The sequence below is a fragment of the Caloenas nicobarica genome, chromosome Z (assembly GCF_036013445.1).
Source record: "Caloenas nicobarica isolate bCalNic1 chromosome Z, bCalNic1.hap1, whole genome shotgun sequence".
In the NCBI taxonomy this organism is placed as follows: domain Eukaryota; kingdom Metazoa; phylum Chordata; class Aves; order Columbiformes; family Columbidae; genus Caloenas; species Caloenas nicobarica.
The window spans coordinates 2,484,191-2,510,108 of record NC_088284.1 but is presented as its reverse complement, the minus strand read 5'-3'; the positions used below and the strand labels follow the sequence as shown (position 1 = coordinate 2,510,108).

General features: G+C 39.7%; 1 protein-coding gene across 2 annotated transcripts in view; it reads right to left on the bottom strand.

Annotated features, from left to right (window-relative positions):
• Window positions 1-25,918, bottom strand: part of DYM (dymeclin) — a 188,636-nt gene that overhangs the window by 54,889 nt on the left and 107,829 nt on the right. For both annotated transcript variants that reach the window (XM_065656605.1, XM_065656606.1), the window contains one exon: window positions 9,336-9,438. In XM_065656605.1, coding sequence (XP_065512677.1) covers window positions 9,336-9,438 — 103 coding nt within the window. The remainder of the gene's footprint in view (window positions 1-9,335; window positions 9,439-25,918) is intronic.

Sequence of the window (25,918 nt, the reverse complement as noted above, 5' to 3'; positions counted from 1 at the left end):
GCTGGTTAAGGATAATTTATACAGCATTTTTTTCAGGAAAGTGGCCATGTCAAAGAAATAATTGATTAATAAATCAGACAGAACTGCACAATTTGGCAATCACTCAATACAAAAGGTTTAGATTTGGGTTACGTTGGTTATTTCAGTCTATTCTGAAATTACTATTTTTTGACGATATAAAAATAGGAGGATTAGGTAGGAGTAATATTCTCTAAAATATAATTCAGCTGAAGGAGGGTATGATTAATATTTAGAAAATGTATTTATAATTCTTTGGCTCAATACTGGAGTGGGGACAGGCATAGACAAGAATAACCTGATATTGAAAATGTTTCTTGTGCTCATGAGCCATCAACTCAGAGTAATCAAAAAGAAGGTAATTCAGTGTAAAACAAGGTGATTCTCCTATTAAATGCCACTTAAATTACTGAAATTCACGTACCATAAAAGCCATTAAACTACTGTATTGGTTTACCATGTTCTACCTTCAGTAAACATCCTTAAAAAAATCCTGTATAATAATATTTTAAGTTTATTACAGTAGAAAAAAGAGGATCTAAAAATTCACAGAAAAATGAAGTTTTTTAGACTATTAACAATGTGTGCTTAATCCAATCAAAATATCTTACCGAGTGACTTTGTGACATATAGAAATTGAATAAAATACAGGAAAAAATGGTATTGAAGAGACTTAAGCAGTGCTTTTGGTGAAAAGTAGGTGGTTTCTGAGTTTTCAAGAAATATTATGACAAAATAAACTACCTAGGCTTTTTCCCTCCTCCCCACTATTCGACAAATCTGGACCATATCTCAATTAGGAGTCTTGATTGAATTTGCTCAAAATTTCCCATTCTGCCACCAGCGTCTTCAATTCTCCAGCTTAACAAGCAATCCACATTTTGTACGTTCGCAGCAGTTACCGCTAAGTAGTATTTTTACAGACTCCCAGCTAAACGACATTAATTGCATCACACTAACGTGATTATGGCTGACCAGTTTATTTGCAAGTGGATTTAATTTCATTTCTGCATCATTACTGGAGTCATCAGATGAGTGCGGGGAAGATTTCTTATTTTTTCACGATTGCATGCATCTATAGGAGAACATCTATGTCTGGTGGCAAGTTCTGCATTCAACCAGTTCTTTAGATAATTTCAAAAATTAGACAGAGCTGCAGCATTATTATATGACAAAACATCATAACGTTAATTTACAGTTCAAATACTGTTCACACTGATAATGCATGAAATACTTGTCTGCTGCATGCTGAATAGGAGAAAAAAAATAATTTTTGCATGTCATAGAATCATAGCATTGTTTCAGTTGGAAGAGACCCTCAAGATCATTGAGCCCAACCATTAACCCACCCCTGGCACTGACCCATGTCCCTGAGAACCTCATCTCTGTCTGTTCAACCCCTCCAGGGATGGTGACTCCACCACTGCCCTGGGCAGCCTGTTCCAATGCCCCACAGCCCTTTGGGGAAGAAATTGTTCCCCAGATCCAACCTCAACCTCCCCCGGCGCAACTTGAGGCTGTTTCTTTGTGTCCCTGTCTCCCCTCAGCTCCTGTTCTCCAGCTGAACCCCCAGCTCCCTCAGCCGCTCCCATCACACTTGTGCTCCAGCCCCTTCCCCAGCTCCGTTCCCTTCTCTCAACTCGCTCCAGCACCTCAAGGCCTTTCTTGGCGTGAGGGGCCCAAAACTGCCCCAGGATTCGCGGTTCGGCCTCCCCAGTGCCCAGCACAGGACGGTCACTGCCCTGGGCCTGCTGGCCACACCAGTGCTGGTACCAGCCAGGATGCTGGTGGCCTCTTGGCCACCTGGGCACACGCTGGCTCATGTTCAGCCGCTGGCACCAACACCCCCAGGTCCTTTTCCACCGGCCGCTTTCCAGCTGCTCTTCCCTGACCCTGGAGCATTCATGGGGTTGTTGTGACCCAAGTGCAGGACCCGGCACTCGGCCTTGTTGAACCTCAGACAATTGGCCTCAGCCCATGATCCAGCGGGTCCAGATCCCTCTGTAGAACCTTCCCACCCTCCAGCAGATCAACACTCCCACCCAACTTGGTATCATCTGCAGACTTACTGAGGGTGCACTTGATCCCCTCATCCAGATCATTCATAAAGAGATTAAATAGAACTGGCCCCAATACCAGTCCCTGGGAACACCACTTGTGACCGCCTGCCAACTGGATTTGGCTCCGTTCACCACAACTCTTTGGGCCCGGCCCTCCATCCAGTTTTTTATCCATTGCAGATACACCATCCAGGCCATGAGCTGCAGCTTCTCCAGGAGATGCTGTGGGATACAGTGTCAAAGACCTTACTGAAGTCTAAGAACACAACATCCACAGCCTTTCTCTCATCTACTAGTTGGGTCACCTTGTCGTAGAAGATCGGGTTGGTCCAAAAGGACCTGCCTCTCATAAACCCACGCTGACTGGGCCTGATCATATGGTTCTCTTTATGTGCTGTGTGATGTTACTCAAGATCATCTGCTCCATGACCTTGCACAGCACCGAGGTCAGACTGATAGGTCTGTAGTTCCTTCCGGCCCTTCTTGTAGATGGGCGTCACGTTTGCCAGCTTCCAGTCTACTGGGAGCTCCCCAGTTAGCCAAGATTGCTGGTAGGTAATGCAAGTGGCTCAGCGATCACCTCCGCCAGCTCCCTCAGCACCCATTTGGCCTCATTCTTTGTAAAAATATGTCTGCAACACAAAATCCTGTTAACTTTACCTAAAATACTTAATTATTACATGAAAAAACTCCGGTTAGTGCCATGAAAGGGACTAAACAGGATTTACATGACAATGTAATGGTGGATAAATACAACGGATAAAAGATTTTAGTCTCCAGCTGGTAATATTACATATTTCTAGAACATTCCTTTTGCTTTAGTTTAGCAAGGCCACGACTAAACTGCATAAACTGAAAATAAGGCTCACTTGAGTCTTCAGGATCTATAGCACTATCAACTTTCATTCCCTGTAATGTAACTGAATCCAGAAAATTTATAGATTTTAGATTTGTTTCATTACATTTAAAAGACAGCTAATACTGCAGTTCATAGGCCTTATTTTCCCTTCTCTTCAGCAATCTCAAATTTTTAAGATAAATACAGCGTCCTTACTTATAAAACACAATTTCTTCCTAGGAAATAGATGAAATAGGGGAATCTTTTAACATTTCCCCATGTCCAAGAGCTTGGTTTTCTGTTGGAGAACCTAAAATAAAGGACTATTTATGAAGTACTTTCAGCTTTGAATATAATCAACTGTAATAACAAGACACAAGAAAAAAAATTGCTTTTTGTTGCAACCACTTTTGTAATCCTGCTTTTTAATAACCCTCATAATGGCCGAATTAGAAGGACCCCAACCGAAGTCATTGATGCCATATAAAACAAACATTGCTTTTTCTTCTTAGCTTTGTTTTACAAGCTCCATTATTTCCAGATGATGCTTGAGGGGCCTCGGAGTTTCGAGAATTAGATGCTTAAATAGACAGCTGCTTTCTATTTACCGTCTACATCACGGATAAATCAAAGAAGAATCGAAATATTGGGCACAAACTTGAGAGGAAAAGAAAAAAGAAATATAGAAATCTCATCGCTCAAATGCAAAGTTTAATTCTCGTGATTAAGATGGGAGAAAAACTCATCAATATTTTCAGAATTCCAAAGTTGTGTATACAGCAGGTAGATTTAACTGGATTGGTACGGAGCCAGGAAAAGACTCAGCTCTGTATAATCTATAATATATACAGATATCTATTTAATATATAGATATATAAAAATATAGATAATATATATAATAGGTTATATATCTATACACATGCACAGAGCTCACTGCATTTATATTATTTACATTTTTCCCTTTGCATTGCCAATATGCATTTATTTCTTTACCTGAACCAGTAGATTTTGGACAGGGGGTTAAAGAACATTTGCACATTCAAGTACATTTGTAAATACAAAAAATCAAACACTACATTGTTTCTATCACTGTGAAAATTCCTTTACCATTCAAGTTCTGGTTAAGTGACAGTTCTATATAGGAAATAATTGAAGATATTGGCACTAAGTGGGATTATTTTTAGGATTTTTCCTAACGAATTTAAGCTTCATCTGAACAGAAAAATGCATTTTTTATAAGCAAAATCTAGAAGGTTTAAAAAAAAGTTAAACTGAAGTTAATTTTATAATTTTTTCCTATGGGATCATCTTACCTACGCTATTTTCTGTGAATATTATTCCATTAATGCTGTTGGTAAAATCCCCAGGGATGGTCGAGAGAAGGACTCGATGATGTCGAAATAAATTTCGAAAACAAATAAAAAATTATGTGTCCAAATACAGAATCAATTGATGATGCATCCCAAGCTACATCCACCTAAAACTATTCCTACATTTGATTTTTATTATAAAAGTATAATAAAATTTAAAAATAAATATTAACAATTAATAAATATCAACTATTTATCAATAAATAATATATTTATTTTATTTTTTGCACTAAGCCATTTTTTTATTACATCAGTGAGAAAATTCTGAACACCTGACATAAGCTTTGTAAAATTCGAAATTTTCTCTCTCCTTCTCCATCCTTCCTAAAAATAGTTAAGGCGAATTGAGGTGTTGAAGGGCTCAAAAATCTCTATAATATATAGAGATATCTACAAATATATATATACAATGCTATAAAATCCTTAAAAAGCAATGAATTTGGTAGATTTTAGCTCCAACAAGGGGTCTGACACACTACTTTCCAAAGGAAGTTTGCAGCCTCCAGTTATGCAGTTAAATATCTATGATTTAAAAAATTACACTAGGCTGTAATAAAATTACAAAGACAATAATTGATATGTTTACTTAAGAAATTTGCCTTGAACTGAAAGAAGCAAAATTCTCAATTACTGTCTTACCAGTTTTCACATTTGTTACAAATTTAGGAAAATTTGCTTTCATTGAATGCAAGAAAGCAATCAAAAAACCCCCAAACTTAACTGGATTTTTCTCATTTCTTCATCCTGGAGATACTGGTGGAAAAGGACAATTTGATCAAAATGTGGTATTTCAAAAGAGGTAATTTCTACTTAATTCTTAATAATAAAGCTTATGAAACAACTAGGAAATTAAGTAGAGCGTGAGAATTGGTGTCTCTGAGGTGATGGTTTAATTTTTGGGGTTCTCCATCCAGCTCCTCAATCTCACCACATTGACTATGGTTTACCAGGAAACTGATCCAGCCTTAATTAAAAAAAAAAAAAACAGCACAGCACACACACACAAAAACCAAAATCCACTTGTTTTTTTCTTTTTTATAGCCCAGAAAACCTCAACAAAACCAATATAAATGCCAACTGACCATAAGAAACATGGTAAAGGAAGATCCCAGCATATTCTTACCACCATCAACAATCAGCAGTTTGGGACTGTATATTAGGTCAAAAATTTAGTTTTTTATAGTCATAAAAGGAAAATACAGTAGAAACACTACTACTGCTCAAGCACTCTGAAATTAAGAAATGTCTGTCTCAATCTCCATTTGCTCCGGTTGTATATATGCTTTACATCACGGATATACCATGTCACAGCACCTGCCCATCGCACAATGTTCACAACAGGCAGGGCTCAATCCAAGAATTAGAGAAAAATTTGCTTTTTTCCTTCCATATCCATCCTAGCCCTAAAAAGGAACACTGAATATTTACTGTAATTTGGTTTTTTGCAAGTCTAGTAGGCAGAAATGAGCAGAAAGGTATGTAAACGAAGACAAGACCATGAGCAACACCTAGAATAATTTCATGTACAGTTTAACGCTTGTGACCCAAGTACCATGAAAATTCACTTTTCGATTATACAACGCCATAGAAAAAAAAAAGTAGATATTAAATGATCTCATTTCCTAGATCCTTCGTTATTCTTACAACACAAACATGGGCTTTCAGAACTGGAATATGCTGAAGTAAATGAAATCTGGCCTCACGTTGCATTTACTCAACTGCCTGTGCTTCAGACTGAGTTGGAACATGAGACATTTGGGGAAAAAATAAATTAATAAGGGAAGAAATTCAGTGAAGTATCTGAGTCTCTGGGCTATTTAGGGATATAAGATAGTGTTTAAAAATTTCAGCCATCTGAAGATGCTTGACAGTTATTTGATTAAGACCCCACAATGTCTTAGAGGTTGGTTTTAAAAATATACAGGATTTAGCAACAATTCCAGCTTATTGAGCCCCTCCACCCATAAACTCAGTTCCAGGCGCTCCAATCCAGTTGGGCCGTGACACTGCTCGTTACGCAGAAATATCGCATGATATAGAATCATGGAATCATTTTGGTTGGAAAAGAACCTCAGGATCATCGAGACCAACCATTAACCCACCTCTGGCACTAACCCATGTCCCTGAGAACCTCGTCTACATGTCTTGATCTATGATATCACATATTTCAGATATGAAAAGCCATCGGCTCCACCAAAGCAGCCTCTCCTTCTGCCCTGAATGCCATGGGAGCTCTCCAGGACAGGTCAAAAAGAGCTACAAGACCACAGGACGAATCTGAAGACATAGCAGTAGAACCGGAGTTAAACACTGAGAAATGCAGCCCCAAGAGCCTCGTCAGTCTCAACACTCAGAAATGCTCAGTGCATCCAAAATAGGGTCACAGATAATTCTGGTTAGAAAAGACCTTCAAGATCATCGAGTCCAACTGTTAACCCAACACAAACACTAAACCATGGAAGCATAGAATCATTTTGGTTGAGATCTTGAGATCCTCAAGTTCATCAAGTCCAACCGTTACCCCACCCCTGGCACTGCCCCAAGTCCCTGAGAACCTCATCTCTCTGTCTGTTCAACCCCTGCAGGGATGGTGACTCCACCACTGCCCTGGGCAGCCTGTTCCAATGCCCCACAGCCCTTTGGGGAAGAAATTGTTCCCCAGATCCAACCTCAACCTCCCCTGGCGCAACTTGAGGCCGTTTCTCTGTGTCCCTGTCTCCCCTCAGCTCCTGTTCTCCAGCTGAACCCCCAGCTCCCTCAGCCGCTCCCATCACACTTGTGCTCCGGCCCCTTCCCCAGCTCCGTTCCCTTCTCTCAACTCGCTCCAGCACCTCAAGGCCTTTCTTGGTGTCAGGGGCCCAAAATTGAACACACGGATTCGAGTTAAGCCCTGAAACTGTTATTTTAAACATCACTTTGAAATGAAGGATGCTCAGCTTGTTGTCAAAGTAATTGTTGACAGGAATTTTTGCTGGGGCTAAATGTTCCACACTAAACAGGGCATTAATGGAAACATCAAGCAACGCAAACACCCAAGTAAATCTGGAGCCTGGACACTGTTACATGACTTTTGTGAACAAACAGTGGATGGAATTACAGAATCACACAGAATCCCAGAATGTCAGAGATCAGAAGGGACCTCGGAAGCTCATCCAGTGCAACCCCCCCGCCGGAGCAGGAACACCCAGATGAGGTTACACAGGAAGGTGTCCAGGCGGGTTGGAATGTCTGCAGAGAAGGAGACTCCACAACCCCCCTGTTCCAGGCTCTGGCACCCTCACCATGAAGAAGTTTCTTCTCATCTTTAAGTGGAACCTCCTGTGTTCCAGTTTGCACCCATTGCCCCTTGTCCTGTCACTGGCTGTCACCCAGAAGAGCCTGGCTCCATCCTCCTGACACTCCCCCTTTCCATATTGATCCCCATTAATGAGGTCGCCCCTCAGTCTCCTCTTCTCCAGCTCAGAGCCCCAGCTCCTCAGCCTTTCCTCACACGGGAGATGCTCCACTCCCTTCAGCATCTCCGTGGCTGCGCTGGACTCTCTCCAGCAGTTCCCTGTACTGCTGGAACTGAGGGGCCCAGAACTGGACACAATATTCCAGATGCAGCCTCCCCAGGGCAGAGCAGAGGGGCAGGAGAACCTCTCTGACCTACTGACCACCCCCTTCTAATATACCCCACTAATTATAAATCTCAAAATTTAATTCAACTGAGAGGAGGCAGTTATACTATGATATGCTGTACAGCAGTCATAGAATCGTGGAATAGTTTGGGTTGAAAGGGACCTTTAAAGATCATCTAGTCCAAGTCCCTACTCATTGAGAAGCCAACCCAGGAGAAAAAGCCACCAAATCCTCTCTAAGATGTTTCAAGTCTTGGGGGCTTTGAGTTGTTCGTGCCCATGTAGATGAAAGAGCTTTATCTAGCTTGTGCGTCATCTTACCAGGCAAACAGAAGTGGAATCTCCTGTTCTCTAACCACAAACTTATCTGCTGAAATGCTTCAGGTTCCAAAAATTAAAGGTCAGATGGCAACTTCTGGGAGAGCAATCAAAAGCCTGAAACCCATGGGTGTCATAAGGAGCTTCACGTGAATTAGAACAAGGTACGAGGGCAGGAATACACAGGAAAAACCTGCAAGTGATTCATTTACTCTGTAAACCCGCATCTCTGAATAACAAAATACCTCTAGGTTGCATGGTACGTGTCAGCAATAATAACTAAAAAATGCAGGCTAAGAAATCTGGTTATTTAAATTAAATTTAAGTCACTACACTATTATATAAAATGATCCTTTTAGGTACTTTTATGCTTAATGACAGAGTAATATGATAGTAAAGTCTCAGACAGGCATGTCCTGGAACATGTATTAACACTGAAAATAAAACACTTGTTCCATTTTCATCCTCAAAAATCCACAGCAAATGATAAATCAGCATTTTTTTTTACACAGTATTGCAGTGAGAGTTCGAATGAGTATAAACCAAAGATCCTTCAGCAGTACAAAGATATTATTCAAGTCCTTGGAAGATGTTTCCTTCTTGTACTGAAACTAGAGATTTTCCAACAAGCCATGCAATTAAATTACAAAATTGTTGCCTATTTGTGGGTATTGGCTCAGTAAAATGAAGAGGACACGATGGATCCACAGTTCAGAACATACCAATTTGCCCCATGACTGCAGAACTGCCGCAAAAGCTCCTTAGAAACTGTTCTCAATCATTTTTAGCATGCCAGAGCCCCATTCTTAAAAAATAATGTTTTTAACTGTATGATTTAAATATCCCAAAATACAAATGGCTTGAGAATTGCAACTTGACAGGGTACAGTGAGTCTCTTAGTCAAGAATAATTGTGGTTTTGTTTTGCCATTTTTAAGTGGAATTTTTTTTTTTTTTAAAGATGTTTCAGACATGACATCATTCCTACAGGTTCCTGTATTTTGGTGTCGGTGGTTCCTCAGCTGACGCACGTTTGGATAAATCTCTGCAGATTTAGGGACATACCAGTTGTGTTTTGAAGCGCCTATTGAAACATGAAGTTTGATACTCACATAATCAGGGAGCGGAGAGTTGGTCGAACCGATGGAACCTCTTAGGGATTGCGTGGCTTGCTCCAGCACTTTGTTGTGTTTTTTAGACAGCAAAGAAAATAAACTGGAGGGAGAAAAGAAGTGAAAAAAAAAAAATTAAAAATATATTCACAATAGTGTCCTGAAATAGTTTGACTACCCAGTGAGAAGAGATGGTTTATTATATACACAAACTTGAATAAAGAGATTTTTAGAATGCAATGAACAATAGTTATACAATTTATTTATTTATTTAACATCTGGGCTAAGCAACACTAGAATTTGAATTAGAAATATTCTATATAATAAAGGATGTGAAGAACATCATTTATTCATGGTTAAATTCTTAAAAAGTCAAGTTGTAACAGAAGGAATGGTATACATGCAATTTTAAATTCATAACCATTATGTGTTTGCTAAAATGCAATTTTTAAGTGCAGCACCTCATGCAATATAGTGCAATAGATCCTTAATCATCTTGTGTATTATTCATTTCAATAATTCACTTGTTTAGTACAGGAAGAACCCAAGTATTTAACAGAAGCTTTCCTCTTGTACTTGGTGACGCTTGGGACAAGGAGCAGCCGCAGTCATCTTGTTCGTCAGATCATTTAGAAAATATTAAAGCCAGTTTAGCAATTAAAAGAAAAAAAAGTGGCAAAAATACTACCTCAAGTGTTATATTCTAGATAGCTTCTATTTCTTAGAATTAGAGAACAGCTTCAGTGCTTGGAAAGCTTTTCTGCCTCAAGAAATGATGCTTGGCATTTCAAGAAGTCTTCTTAATTTTTTTTACTTAAAATATATCATTGATATTGTATCTGTCACAGATGGTAGGAGTAGATATCTCAGAGTATCTGTGGTTTTCCCTATCCTGCTAGCCTCAGGAAAAGGTTTTTCCAACACTTCTCGCTGCCACAGGGAATTAATTACGCTCCACAAACCTAAATTTTATTTCCCAAGAGCCAATTCAATAAATTCCACCATTTCCCAACACCTCTTCAGTCAGATATTTCTCAGAACAGATTAACAGCTTCCTTTTAAGGACAACCTTAGTTGCAATTAAGGCATCTAATTAACCCACGCGAGAGCCCTTGGGTAGGTTGGACCATCCTCAAGGTTGATCCAGAGTCTACGAACATGAGGAACAGGCTTGAGACAACACGGTTGACACCAAGGTTGGTATCACGGCTGGTCCCACCAGGACAATCACAACCAGACCGATATGGCAAGAAGGTCAGACGACATTACAAGACCGTCGTGGTGGTTACGGGAGTTGATAACATTTGGCGTTTTCAGGATAACACAATATTTTTAGCATCGCGAAAACCGGAATCTTCTTTTTTCCTTCGTGTTGTCCAACAGAGACTCGACAAGACGTGTCATTCCTGGGACCAAATGCCAACCTTTCCCTAACCCACAGCTATTGGAACATATCATGTTAAAAAGGGAAGCAGCAACAGAGAAATAAGATACATTAGTAGGCTTTCCACCTTTCCCCCAGCCCCCTCTCATAATCTACTATTTGAAATTTTTGTTCAGAATTTGGATTTGCAAACTGGCCCTTGGCCCAAACCAGCAGCACTATTTTTTTGAACCTCTGGGATTTCTGAAGCCCCAGATTTCAGAGATATTGTCATCAGCACCATCTAGTGCTGCAGAGACAGAACAATCAGTTAAAACCAACCTGGTGATGCTTACGGGGGGTGGGGGAAACAAGAACAAGTTAAACCTGGTGTGTGTCTGCTCCAGAAGATACAGATAATTTCACAGAGAGGAAAAATTTGGAAAAAAGAGGATTTCCAACTAGCAGATTCTTCTCCAAAACACATAAAGCGTTTTGGCTACCAAGGAGATTTAAATAGAAACAAAGAATTGGGATCAGGATTGTGAAAGTGCATTTATTCGATGCACATGTAAAGGAAAATGCACATAAATTTGTATTCTGCATGGAACTGGGAATGCAAATCGTAAATTTATTTTCTCTGACAGAAATGGACAGAAGTCGGAAAAAGAACAAGAAATTAAAAAGATGGAAGATTATTTCTTTATATCCTATTTTTGCTACCTTAAAAAACCCCATTTTTTTGGTAATTAAGTGTAATGTAACTAAACTTGAGTGGCTGTTTATGGCATAAACAAGCCCTTGGTGGCTGATTTCTGTCTCCAAAGCAGGGATGTTTTATTACCCGTTGTCTTTGGCACCGAGACGTTCCCTCGCAAAGTTTTGCTTTCCTGCCTTCTTGGTCCACTGCCCAAAACACCAATATTCAGGTTAAAAAACCAAAACAAAATAAATAATTAATAATAATAACAATAATTAAACCAAACCAAACACAACTCTCCTCTTCATAAATTCTGCAATAATCATCTCTTAGAGGAGCACAAGGGTAAGGACACATGGGCAGGAGCTTTTTGCACTGAAAATTAAAATAAAAATATATCACAGAATTGCACCCCAAGCAAACTGCAATCCCTCAAAGAGCTCCAAAAAAGCACGAACATAAAAAAAAATTAAGGCCAAATACTCTCATTAGCTGCTGAATTTGGAGGTCCAAAGGATGCAGCGTTGGCTCCCGAAATGGTGAAAAAACTTTGCCATCAAGTAATTCACTTACTATGCCTCGACCTCTGAAAACCACCTTGAAAAATATCAGCCTAAATTTTAAAGTATCGAAACAGATTTAATCCCAATCTTCAAAAAGCATTTACATGAAATTTCACTCATAAAAGTATTTTATCTTCAGCAAAAGTTGCCTTCTAAAGGAGACGTGTTATTATGTGGCAGTTACATCTTTTCTGTAAGGTTTTGGGGGTTATTTTAAGGTATAAAAAACGCAGTTTTAAAAAAGGCAACAATGCTTTACAACAAGGTTGTTCCCATCATCACAACATAGTACAAGAGACAAACTCCAATTCATGCAGAGGTGGGAACTGAAACCATCTCCCAAATTTCCCTCATGTGTTTTAGCCACATTGGTATTTTTGCCTCACTAAAAATCAGGCTGAGATCAAACTGAAAAATATATATACTATGTGCTCACAGAGAGCAGATTGAATGACAATGTCAAGGTCTCTTGTTTCTGATTTTTAGGAATTAAAGCATTGGTTTCTTAATTCTCTCTTTACAGATGAAGTTTTTAATTTGACACAAGGCCGAACCTCGATCAATTAAAAAAAAATTGCAGACTAAACAGTAATGGTTGTTTAAATACAAGTGATTTGATTGTGGGTTGTGTGCACACACAATATTATAAAATTCCAATCAGTAATATATAAACTTAAGGGTTTCAAAAAGCCAATTCCACAAAGCCCAAGGATCCCAAAAGGAAAAAAAAAAAGTCAATAGTGGGAACTTATTTAACAACTTTCTTTCTGGTCCACCAAAAATCACACAGAAAAAGTGTATCAAGTTTATTTCTCACATGCAAAAAAAATGAATGTATAAAATGAAATTGTTGGAATGAAAAAAATTAGGAAAAAAAAAGATAAGGGAATTAAAATTAGAAGTTAATCCAAAAGTTAAAATTTGCCCAAATCTGGAGCTTTGTGAAAGTTTTGTACAATGAGAAGGAAAGTTATTGGTGTAAACAGGATGACCCAAGATAATGACATTCCAGTTAATCCTGAGTGTAATAATGGAACGGTGATCATGGGACTCATCCAAAGGAAGAAATCACCAGTATAGAAAAATAGACTTTGTCAGTCACACTCAGGTTATTTTTCAATAAGACCAGAAAAATATAAAGGATGATATTACCCATTTTAAGAGGCTTTTACGCTTGGTCCCACATGGGTTTTTTTGAATTAAGAAACTCAAATGATAAAAAGCAACATGAGTCGCGCTCTATGAACCAAAAATCAGACATCTGAACAGAGAAAAAGCTTCAAATTTGAATCTTGAAATAAGCTTTCTTAAAATGCCCAAACAGGAATATATTCTTGGCCTTTCTAAATGCCAACAGCTATTTAACATTTGCTATAGCTACCAAAATACTTTCAATAATATAAAGATGATACATAAGATGACGTGCATCATTCATACACATCGATGACAAAGAAATGTTATGGTTAAACTTTGCAAATGGCACATTCATTACAGGAGTGTCAAGTAAAAAGAAAAAGACATTTTTATTAATTTTTTTGTTTGCCTTTCAAGAAGTTGGACATAAAATAATCTTGTGATTTAATGCAGCCAAACTTGAACTTAGCAGGAAAGGATCCAAGCTGCTCCCCAAGAGTGAAGGATCTGCAAATCAAGACCATCAGACCAACAAACAGATGCCAACAATGCTATAAAGCTGCTGAAAAAGTCACTGGTTTTGGTATTAACAAAAATATCCAGCAAAGTTTTGCTTTATGGCACTTGCCACCGTGTGCAGATTTCACAACGATGGTTTGAAAATGCGAAGGTTCAGAGAAGAATCAGGATATTAATTATTAAAACAGAAAACACACCTCTCCATGAAACATTCAAGAAACTCGATTATTGAACAGATTTGAGAAAAAAACAAAGGGAGACTTTACCAAAATGCAAAAATAGGCAAGTGGAGAAAAGTTTCTTAACAGAGGATCCTTCAAGCTATCAGAAATAAAAAAAAAATAACAAGTTTTAATGAAAAGGAAACTAAAGTACCGGTTCCATGTGCACGAGTCGCTCTTAGAGAGGTGGTTGAAAACAGGTGTGAAGCACAATAAAACCTTATTTACACTGTCAGGGTCTGGTGCATCTCTGCTCCTACACACTGGGAACAGGAGGAGGTTGCACTTTGAATACAAACTCAAAACCAACTCAGCAGTGTTGCACCATCATCCTCATGCTTGGTCATAGAATCAGAACAGTTTGGGTTGGAAGGGCCCTCCCCAGCTCCCCCAGTGCCCCCCTGCCATGAGCAGGGACATCTGCACCAGCTCAGGTTGCTCAGAGCCCCGTCCAGCCTGGCCTGGGATGTCTCCAGGGATGGTTCAGCCACCACCTCTCTGCCCAACCTGGGACAGGCTCTCACCACCCTCAGGGCCAACAATTCCTTCCTCATGTCCAGCCTGAATCTCCCTCCTTTAGTTTAAAACCATCACCCCTTGTCCTATCACAACAGGCCCTGCTCCAAAGTCTGTCCCCATCTTTCTCACAGGCCCCTTTTAAGTCTGGAAAGGTGCAATAAGGTCTCCCCGGAGCTTCTCTTCTCCAGCTGAACCCCCCAACTCTCTCAGCCTGTCCTCCCAGCAGAGCTGTTCCAGCCTCGCATCATTTCTGGGGCTCCTCTGGCCCCTCTCCAGCAGCTCCATGTCTGTCTTGTGCTGAGGACCCCAGAACTGGTCACCAACAGCAGACAGAAAAGCTCGACCAAGATTCCTCCTAAATTGCATCCAGGTTTTACCTCAAAAGCCAATGGGGAATTACAGAGGCTGAGCCCAGATATGGGAATGAAGGACAGACAGAAGCACAGGAGGTTCCATCTAAACATGAGGAGAAACTTCTTTCCTTTGAGGTGCCAGAGCCTGGACCAGGCTGCCCAGAGAGGTTGTGGAGTCTCCTCGTCTGGAGACATTCAAACCCACCTGGACACGACCCTGTGTGATCTGCTCTGGTGACCCTGCTGGAGCAGGTGGGTTGGACTGGATGATCTCCAGAGGTCCCTTCCAACCCCAACCAGTCTGCGATTCCGTGGGGTCAAGCCTCGGCTTCAGGCTGCTCCTGGAATCCCTCCATACCAGGGAGAATGGAAAAACCTATGGACAACATAGCGTGGCTCTAAGGGGGAGGGCAGTCAACGGGTTGGGACAGCGATGAAAGTCCTTAAACCAAGACTGGCCGTTTTCCTAAAAGCTCTGTTCTAGTTCAACCACAGCAACTTCAGCCCAGAAGAAAGAATTAATTGCATCTTTGGTCTGCATTACATTAGAGGTCAGACTCAATGATCGAAGTGGTCTCTTCTGGTCCTATGTGCATTTAGGCAATGGTCTTTAAGTAGTAAATCAAAAGAGATGGAGGTAACACTACTCTATAACTTCCATATATTTTAATTTCTTTTTCCATGCTACATGATCTGACGAAAGACGCAGACAACAAATCGTCTTGGGAGACAATTCATTGTATTTATAGGTTTCGCTGCACTAAAATAAATCTGGCAAAGGTGGCTGACACGCCAGAGGCTGTGCTGGCATCCAGAGACCTGGACAGGCTGGAGAGTTGGGCGGGGAATATTTAATGAAATATAACAAGAGCAAGTGTAGAGTCTTGCACCTGGGCAGGAACAACCCCAGGTTCCAGTATAGGTTGGGGAATGACCTGTTGGAGAGCAGTGTAGGGGAAAGGGAGCTGGGGGTCCTGGGGACAGCAGGGTGACCATGAGCCAGCGCTGGCCCTTGTGGCCAGGAAGGGCAATGGGACCTGGGGGGATTAGAAGGGGGTGGTCAGTAGGTCAGAGAGGTTCTCCTGCCCCTCTGCTCTGCCCTGGGGAGGCCGCATCTGGAATATTGTGTCCAGTTCTGGGCTCCTCAGCTCCAGCAGGACAGGGAACTGCTGGAGAGAGTCCAGCGCAGCCACGGAGATGCTGCAGGGAGTGGAGCATCTCCCGTGTGAGGAAAGGCTGAGGAGCTGGGGCTCTGAGCTGGAGAAGAGGAGACTGAGGGGCGACCTCATTCATGGGGATCAATATATAAAGGGTGAGTGTCAGGAGGATGGAGCCAGGCTCTTCTGGGTGACAACCAGTGATAGGACAAGGGGCAATGGGTGCAAACTGGAACACAGGAGGTTCCACTTAAAGATGAGAAGAAACTTCTTCCCGGTGAGGGTGCCAGAGCCTGGCCCAGGCTGCCCAGGGAGGTTGTGGAGTCTCCTTCTCTGCAGACATTCCAACCCGCCTGGACGCCTTCCTGTGTAACCTCACCTGGGTGTTCCTGCTCCGGCGGGGGGGTTGCACTGGATGAGCTTCCGAGGCCCCTTACAACCCCTGACACCCTGTGATTCTGTGATTCTGTGAAAACTGGCAAAGGTATCTCCAGTATCAAATTCTTGCATTCGTATGCTGACGTATCAGCAATGTTATGGGCAAGAGGAGTATATTCTGGAAGGAAATAATAAAGGAGGAGAGAAAAAAGGCTACAACTTCAGACGGGGGAAGACATGAACAACCTTTGAAGCTGAAAAACCAAGAGTCGGAGAGTGGGAGACAAACGGAGCAGATTAGCGGAGGAAGGTGAGATCGAGTTATATGACAGAAAAAAGGATTAAGGATTGAACTTCTGCCAATTCAAATCACTGGTGAGCTTCCCAAGAGAAAAAATTTTCAATTATCTGAATATTTTAAAATATTCTATATGAGCTGTGTACATAAGTTATTTCCAGTGCCCACTGTACTTTATTTGAAGCCTGAAAATTCAGACATTCTGAATCTTTTCTCCTCACTCTCCTACTTCAGAAGTATATTGCAAATAAATGGAGCAGCACGCAAACACAAAACACTATCTGGTGATGGAAAAAAACCAAAAATTGATGATGAATGTTCTCAAACAATTCAGCAATACTCCGTGCTGTTCCTTCCCTCTGCTCTCGTACACATGCCAAATGGACTATTGTTCTTCATTTTAAAGAATTAAATATAAGCCCTAAACACCGAAACCATGTTACGCAAATACTCCTTAAACAATAGGATTTTACAACGCCTGCATGAACACCAAAAACATTTAAGAAAAAAACCCCTCCTTCATATAGCAAGCTCTAAAAATACCTTTGTTTTGAGACCTGACGTCTTAAAGTTAAAACCATACCTTAATTCCTGTATGTGCAAGGAACACTTCTTGGTTGTGACCTATTTTTTAATGAATTATAGGACCTATTTTTTAATTGATTAATTCGTTTAGCATGAAGAAGTGCAGAAAAAAAAATCATGAAGTCCCCAAATGTCCATGTCTACTGAAGAGCCCTTGAAGGCATTTTGAATTTGAATTATCCAAGCTATTATGGCACACAAATAGAAATAACAAGAACTCCAAGGACTATCTGGGGCAGCTGACTCCAGGGAGGGACACTTGGTTTTATTTATTTGAGCCCAACTTTAATGCCTGGAAGAAATTTCAGATCCCCGGAATAAGAAGCCAACCAATTAAGAAATCAAATTGCTAAGGAGAAAATAAGAATGTACTTTGTATCTTTCTTTTTAATCTTGTGAAGTGAAGCATGACTAAATTCTGCTTTAACAAAGCTTGGCTATATTTACTATTAGGTCCCTCTGGCTTGTGGAAATGATGTGAAACCAAGAGATTTTGGGTGTGCAGCCTCCACTGAGGTCATGGATGTAAATAAAACAGTTTTTACGAGCATCACTGACGGACTTACCAAAGAGTGTTGAAAGGATGGAAAGGGCTTCTCCCGGGTAGCGAAAGGTCCACCTGAGGCTGGTTTCGCATGGTCTGATAGTGATCAGACTGGTTTTATACTTTTTTTTTTTTACTTTTCTTGTCTAGTGCCTTCTCAAAAACGTAAGTTTGTGTTCCCTTGGAAACAGGCTGTGACTCAGCTGCCGGCTATTTCAGGACAAATCCCAAAGCATCACAAATAATTTTAACATAACCTGGGTAAACAAATGATTTCTATCCCATCTTCCTATTAAACATCCAGCATTAAAAAGTGCTTTAAATTCTACAGTCCTTGATCATAACAAATGAAGTATTTCAAGATATCTTTAGCTCACGACAGAAGCTTCTCATTAATTTTAAAGAGAATTATTTTATCTGCCACTGCTGACAGATGAACAGAGATCTAGAATTCATGCGTTATAAAGACATGGCAAATTCCCTCTCCTAAAGGAACTTCCTTATTAATAAGTAGAAAACGACGCAGTCACCGTACCCTTGTGGCAAAAGTATCACAAGTACGTCCAAGAGCAACTTCGAACAATTAATGGAGCCTTCACACTAACAAACAGGATTTCCTGTTAAAATGGAATCAAAAAGACAAAGAGACTAGAAAGAAACATGGATGTGGTGAGATAAAAAGTAAATATTTACAAAATTAAGCCCAGAGTTTAATTTGCAGCAAGCGGGGAAACGTATTTTTCAAGTGAAGGCATAAATTGTTAGGCAGCTCGTGGCCACTTTCCAAGGCGTGTTGGGAAATGGGTGCTCCTATCGCTGGACAAATAAAAGGAACAGAAAGCAATAAAATCCTTCCCTTGGATTTAGGTACAGATAATCTCATTCCCCTTTTGTCTGACATGCCAAATAACATCCTTGTAATTGCGCTTCAAGTCCGGTGATGATGAGAAGCACCACCTAGAAACAATATCTTCCTAATTCCACGTTGTATTAAAGTATAAATTCAATAACAAGACTGCGATCTACTACAGATATACACCCCTCTGCAAATTTGATGTATTTTTCTCTAACCAAAAGAGTGGCAAGTGGCAAAATAAATTAATGAATGCTCAAACTATGGGGGAAAAATATCAACATATGCAGTCCAGGATAAACAGAATACATTTGTAAAGCTCAGACTAATAATAAGGTTTACTCTGAGCTAAATAGGTGTCTCAAGGCATGAACATAATTCCTTTCGATGTTCCCTCTGTTTGTCCTGTTAATATTTTATAAGAATATTGAATGGGCAGAGTCCACAATATTTCCACTTCATCCACTTGCTCTTAATTCAACAGGGTAAATGTTTCGTAGTTGCTGAGAGAAAACATTTGTCTTGAATTAGGACAAAACTCTGCGGGTGAGAATTGGAGGAAATTGCTGGAGAAAGCGGCCAGAGCAAAACTCCCACCCAAAAACCCAAAGGCAGACTCTGAACAACGAAACAACAAGAAGAAAATTAAAAAGACATCAGTGCCATGCAACCTAAGGTCCAAATCCTTCGCCTTTGATTGGCTTTCAGCTGGCATGGTTTTGCTCAAACACGCTGGGTGTGAGTGTACATACATATGTATATGTATTTGGGTCGTCGCTACAATTATAAATGGAATTGCGGTGCCTCTCTGAAGGGAAAAATGCGGATCCATGTGAGGAGTTAATGGACTCGTTCTGCACATTGCTAACAGCCTTCTTTAGGCTAAGGCTTAAGCTAAACTTAAGTTTAAATGGTGGTTCATCACCAAGAGTCCCCATCGCATGTCACCCGTGTCCCGTCCTTACAGCAAGCCCGTGTTCAGCCTTTCAGTGCCCCAAGGTGAATAAAATTAATAGTTCCTTTTATTCTCCTTTCAACTTTGGAAATAATATCACGGTTCTGACTTAACTTCATAAAACCAAGTTTTAATATTGAAGCAGTAGAACAAGAAACAAGGTGCTCGGAGGACACATTATCGTGCTGTAGACAGATAATATTGTCTTGCACTTTGTTTCCTTTTCCCCACTTTTCTTCTTCTTCAAAGCCTCATCCTAAAGGTCTCTTTGCCATTTTTGCTCCATGGGAACGAGTTTTATGTTTTTTCTCCTCTTTGGTCCTTCCCGATCATGTTCTCCTCCCTCCCCAGTGATCCCAGCACTGTTGCGCTAATCGTCATGGAAAGCATCCCTGTGCCTCTCCTTAATCATTACAGTTAATTTAATTACCCTACTGACATGATAACTTTCAAATTTTGAATTTTTTTGAGGAAATAAAGACAAATCAATTGGACCTATGAGGACTCTAGAGTAAAACTGTCGCTAAGGGAGTTACGGAAATGACCAAAAATTCCAAGCAGAACGTAGGCCTCACTGCTAAGACATGCCCATAACATGATCTTAGATGCAGGGACTGTCGTTTCCAGACTAAAACCCCAGAAAAAAATAAAATTTGAAAGATTTGTATCTGTAGATAACCTCCATAACTGTTTATAATGGGGTGTCAATTTTTTGCGAATCTAAATCCAAAAATCTTTTGTATTTTCTTTGCATTTGTGAACCACTGAGAAACTGTGCTGAGTACCACGCGATCTTAAAAAAATCGCTAATTATGGAAATGAATATTTCTCATTTTACCAAGTTTAGATGGCATCAGTGTGCCCTGAGGCCACACACAGAATAAAGATGATTTTAAGAAGTGAATATAACTACATTTACTGAATGACACTGCTTCAGAACAAAAGAAATGTAATTGCTTAATTAAAGATCATGTTTTTGTTTTTGAAACAAAGATGCTGAATTAAAACTTCACAGACAACCTTGAGCTATTATTTCCTACACTGAGTGAAATTTGATGTTGATCAAGGCAATTGTTTTAATGTAGTGTGTAAAACATAATATACAGACTTGAGTTACTCAAAATTCACACTACAATATCTGGTATAACATAAATGTACACATATACGTGTATATATATATATATATATATATAAATAAAATATGCATACCTGCCAGTATATATATAGCATTTCAGTCTCTTTCAAAGTATTACACATAATATGTGTACCTTGCAAAACGCAAGAAAAATGCAGGATAGCGTCAAATAATGTAATATATTAAATATTTTTCAACACCAAGACCAAGTTTCATCTCTATTACTAAACTGTTCCTGTAAAAGCACAACACTGGACTTTAAAAATAAATATCCCAAGTAAAAATTGTCTATATCCTTCATTGTAACATCAATATCAATCCCTTTCTGTTAAATTTCTGTGGATTTATGTCCCTAGATATAAACCTGCAAAATGTATCCAGTCACAAAGAAACCTCTTTCCAAAGGAAAATTCATGTGAAAACAGACAGGAAATTAAAAAGAGGGCTTCTCATCCTGCAAAACGTCCACGGCATCGAAATAAATATTTATCAAGGATGCTAATTTTTATTAATTCCTGTTATTCAATGTTTTTTATTTCTTTATTTCTTTCTAGAGTCCCTCAAGAGCCCCCATGTCCATTCCTGCGGATATGTTAGAAATAACGCCAGGGCCTTTAATCTACTTTATTTCCCACACATCTTTATCATCAACAGTCAGGCTGCCTTTCCTAATATCACATCTTAAATTTCAGGAGTTCGGTGATTTTCTCCTCCATCTTCTATGGTTCTTAAAAAAAAAAAAAAAATAAAAGGGAAAACCAACCTGTGCAAATAACTTGGCTTGCAGAAGGAGCCCAGTCTTTGACCCTCCCTTCAACTTTTATAAAAATACTTTCTATATTTAGCAAAAATATGTATTACCCATGTTTCATAATCCAACCTCGACAGAGCTCAAATGTTAATTTTGTTAAAAAAAGGTGTTACAGACGTTACCGGTAGGATTTAGAAACACCATGTTGGCACAAAGAGCCCTTATGTAAGAGAAAGCAGATTTTATTTTAGGTAACACTTCAAAGTTATTCTTTTTCAGCAGGAAAAAGGTCATTATTTCCCACATATACTGTCATCTTAAATTACCTTATTCACTACCGAATTTGTCATTCTAAAGAGAGGCTATTTTATTGCCTTCAAGTCTTGGGATCAGTGGGAAAACTGATCTAAATTAGATTTAATGATTCATTTCAGCATAGTTGCAGTTGTGCAATATTTTTCCATCTTCAAAACCAACACGATATATATTTAAGCCCCAGTGCCTCAAGTTGCACAGTAATTAAATGTACATTGTGTTCAATTTATTTTGAAATTAAACCTCATTCTCACAGAGAAAAGAGGTTGAGCTTTTGCGCTTTACCTCCCACTCCTTTTTCTACATCTTATTCCTCTGCGTGATTTCTTTCTGCCTCTATCAATTCCAAAATCCTCCCAAATTCCTAAAAAAATGCCCTCCCCAAAATGTACTTTTTAAAAAGACAAGATTCTGTGATGTTCCAGCTCATTTTGTGGGTTTTTTTTCTGAAGCAAAGCAAACATTTCCAAGAATAGATTTAGCAAGATGATAAAGCAAACATCAACCACTAGCTATTGCATATTGTACAAAAAGTACAACCCTCATGGGATGGGATGTTAATTCCCCTTCATCTTCGTGAAAAAAATGAGAAAACTACAGCATGGGACCAAATACAAACTGGGATATTCAGAATAAAATCACAGAATCATTTTGGCTGGAAGAGACCATCAAGATTGAGTCCAACCATAACCAAACTTCAGCACTAAACCATGTCCCTAAAGACATAATATATCTTTCGAGACACATACAAATACCTTTCACAATTTAAATTTCTCTAGGTGACAAGCAAAGTCAAGCAAAGATGAGTTTTCACAACCTCGCTGGTTTAATCTGTGCTGGACACTAAAGCAATTAACAAATGTGACTGAATATACAAAAAGTATCATGGTTCTCAGAAGAAAAATCAAGATAATCATAGTATTTTCCAATTGAGCCAAGTAGTGACAAACTGGTGAAGTAGAAGGTAGAGAAGTGGATAAGGAAATAGACAAAAACTGGTTGAACAAACGGGTTTAGAGAGCAACGGTCAACGTCATGAATTACAGCTGGAGGCCGGTCATGGGTGGCGGAACCCATGTGGTGCTTCTGGGGCCAATCTCTTGAACATCTTAATTAATCAAATCGCTTAGGTTGGAAAAGACCTTGAAGGTCATCAAGTCTAACCATCAACTGCCAAGACCACCGCTAAACCATGTCCCTGAGCACCACACCTACATGTCTTTTAAATAAAATCATAGAATGTCCTGAGTTGGAAAAGACCCACAAGGACCATTGAGTCCAACTCCTGGTCCTGCATAGGACAACCCCAAAATTCAAAGCATGTGTCTGAGGGCATTTGGCCTTTTTAATCTATGAATTTAAGGGAATAGGTGGATCTACTAGTTCTGAAGAATCAATACCTTCAAGGATAACCCTTGGCGAGTTTGCAGGTGACAGAACTGGGAGGAGAGGTTGATGGACCAGATGGTTGTGCTGAGATTCAGCAGGACCTGGAGAGGCTGGAGAAACAGGTCAACAGAAACCTCAAAGAGAAATATCAGATCTTGCACGCTGAAGGCCAATCAGTAAGACCTAAGGGTTCTGGTGGACACCAAGTTGAACGTAGGCCAGCAATGCGTTCTCATGGCAAAGAAAAGCCAACGTCTAACCAAGACGTTGCCAGCCCGTGGCAGGAGGTGACCCTGGAGACATCTTATCCAGAGCACTGGGTTCCCCAGCAGTAGAAACATGGATGTACCAGAGCAAGTCCAGCAAAGAGCCACAAAGATGATTAAGTGATTGGAGCAGCTGATGGGCAAAAAGGAAGCTGAGAGACCTAAGACTGATTAGTCTGGAGCAGAAAAGGCTTGAGGGCATCTCAATGTGTACAAATATCTGATGGGAGGGTGTAAAGAAGACCAAGAAGAGAAAGGACAAGAGGAAATGGGCACAAACTGAAATACAGGAAATTGCATTTCAACGTAAGGAAAAAAAAAATCAAGTTAACCAGAGAGTTTGTGGAATCACCGTCCTTAGAGATATTAAAAATCAACTGTACACAGACCTGGGCAATCGGTTCTGCAATCTCCAGAGGTTCCTTCCAACCTCAGCCATTTGGTGACCCCTCAAAATTTCCACAAGCATGGTTAAACATCGATCACGGTTTCAACAAACCACAAAATACAAGAACGGCTATCTGCCAGAAATGAACAGCAATTTACGCGGAAGCTTCATCAAAGCCACAATTGTGCTGTAAAGTGCTTCGGGAATACAGCAAATATATTTTAAGGTAAAATCCTGCGCTAGCGATAGGATGGGCTTATGATTAATTAGAAGAATGCAGCATCAGAAAGATCTGATTTATTTTTTGATTTTTTTTTAACAATCACCAATTTTTAACTTCTGCTGGGTGAACACCACATTGAAAGCCACTCCAAGGACTCGCATCTTCTTGCAACACGGAGAAAAGTAAAATATCTATGTCAAATTATCTTAAAACTGCTCTGCAAAACCCAGGAGCAACCACGGCAGAGTTCATAGTGAAACTCTGATCTAAGAAAGCTCAGCTCTTGGTAGGACCGTGTCATACCAAACGCGTATCAAGAGCTTTAGTGGTGTCTACGAATCAGGAGGGTCAAGGTTCACCTTCAGCAGAGGTTCCTCTGAGGTTCACTTCTCAGAGAAAGAACACAAAGTAGGGCTGAACTTTGATCCATGCCAACTTAAAAATCTAAGCCTCGGATATTCCACCAACTGGAAGTCAAAAAAACAATTTATCGCACTATTCCTGACACTAAACTTGGCCTGATGGGTCACCTCTCTTAGAGCTACTTTAATATATCTCACTTAGAAAATCCTATTTTCCTTTCATAAAATGTTTTGATAACTAATAAGGAACATAGATGTGATACTGCACGTTGTGTACCTAAAAGTATTTGAAGTAATTAAATACATGAGGCAGGAACATTAAATGGAAACTTTTCCATCTTCTTTCATTAGCATCCCCGTATTGAACTTGTTTTGCAGTTCGGCTGATGCCCCAGAAAACTTTTTCAGCATTTAGAAGAAAAGCCAAACGCTAATCAGTGTCCTGGAGGTTACCCTGGGGCTGCAGGATTAGTCATCTCTGGAAACCAGTTGTGGTTATTCTGATTTTCCTCTCCCACTGGTTTTGCTGATCCGCAGCCGGTGCGGTGGGAGCATTCTCGTCGCTGTTTTCTCACAAATTCAGCATACAAACACGAAAGAACAAAAAACCACTTTGGAATAGAGCTCAGAGCTCTCAACTCCAACATCCTGGGGATCCAAAACCTCCTTACACAACTTAAATCAACCCTTTGGAGGATTAAAATCCAAAGCTGACTCATTTCCCCCTGCACTTTTTTTTTAATCGACCTCTGCATTTCTTGGTGAAACAGGTCATGGTGAGGAACAGTGATACCGAAATGTGAGAAGTAACAACAGTTCTTGTAGTTTGATGTTCTCATTAAAAACTCAAAATGGAAAGAACAGAAGAAATAGTCCTTATAGAGTTATTAATTCTGCAAAAGTGGAATGTTTGGGGTCATTTACATTGGTATGAATGAATCCGGAGGCCGGTTGCCAAGTCTTTAGCAGCTATAACTCCGTTAAAGCAGGTTGGAACTACTCTAGAAGAACCATGAGGATGATGCTTCTGATCCTGTAGATTGTCAATAATCAAATATTAAATAAATAAGATTAAAAAATTAAAAAAAAAACACAAAGAAACCACACACAAACAAAAAACCTCAAACAAAAAAAGAAACCAAACCAAACCAATCTGGATTTTACTATATGAGATTTAACTCTTGGACTCATCATTCTTAAATTAAACATTAATTATCCTGAAGTCAGCCAGTACATGGGGAACAACTAGGGAAGAACTAGCTCAGTCACACAATATCCCACTAATCAAATTATATTTTTATATTTCAAGCAAAAGTCACCTACAATATTAAGAGCATGTTCTGGAGTTTTCTTTTTCCTTTTTTTCTTTTTTCTATTTTTTTTTAAATTTTCTTGTTTAACTGCACTATTGATTCTTGGGTTTATCGATTAAAAATTCCCGCTGAACTACAAATTTCTATATAAAATTCCTACATTTTATGGAGTGGGATATTTTGCATCCAACCTTCAAAGCCAATGTCTTGTCTCCTACATCAATGTAAATCTCTTGTTGCTTCTGTTCCTCAGAGTCTTTTGCTAAAAATTCATCACCACTGTTCATAAACATTATTTG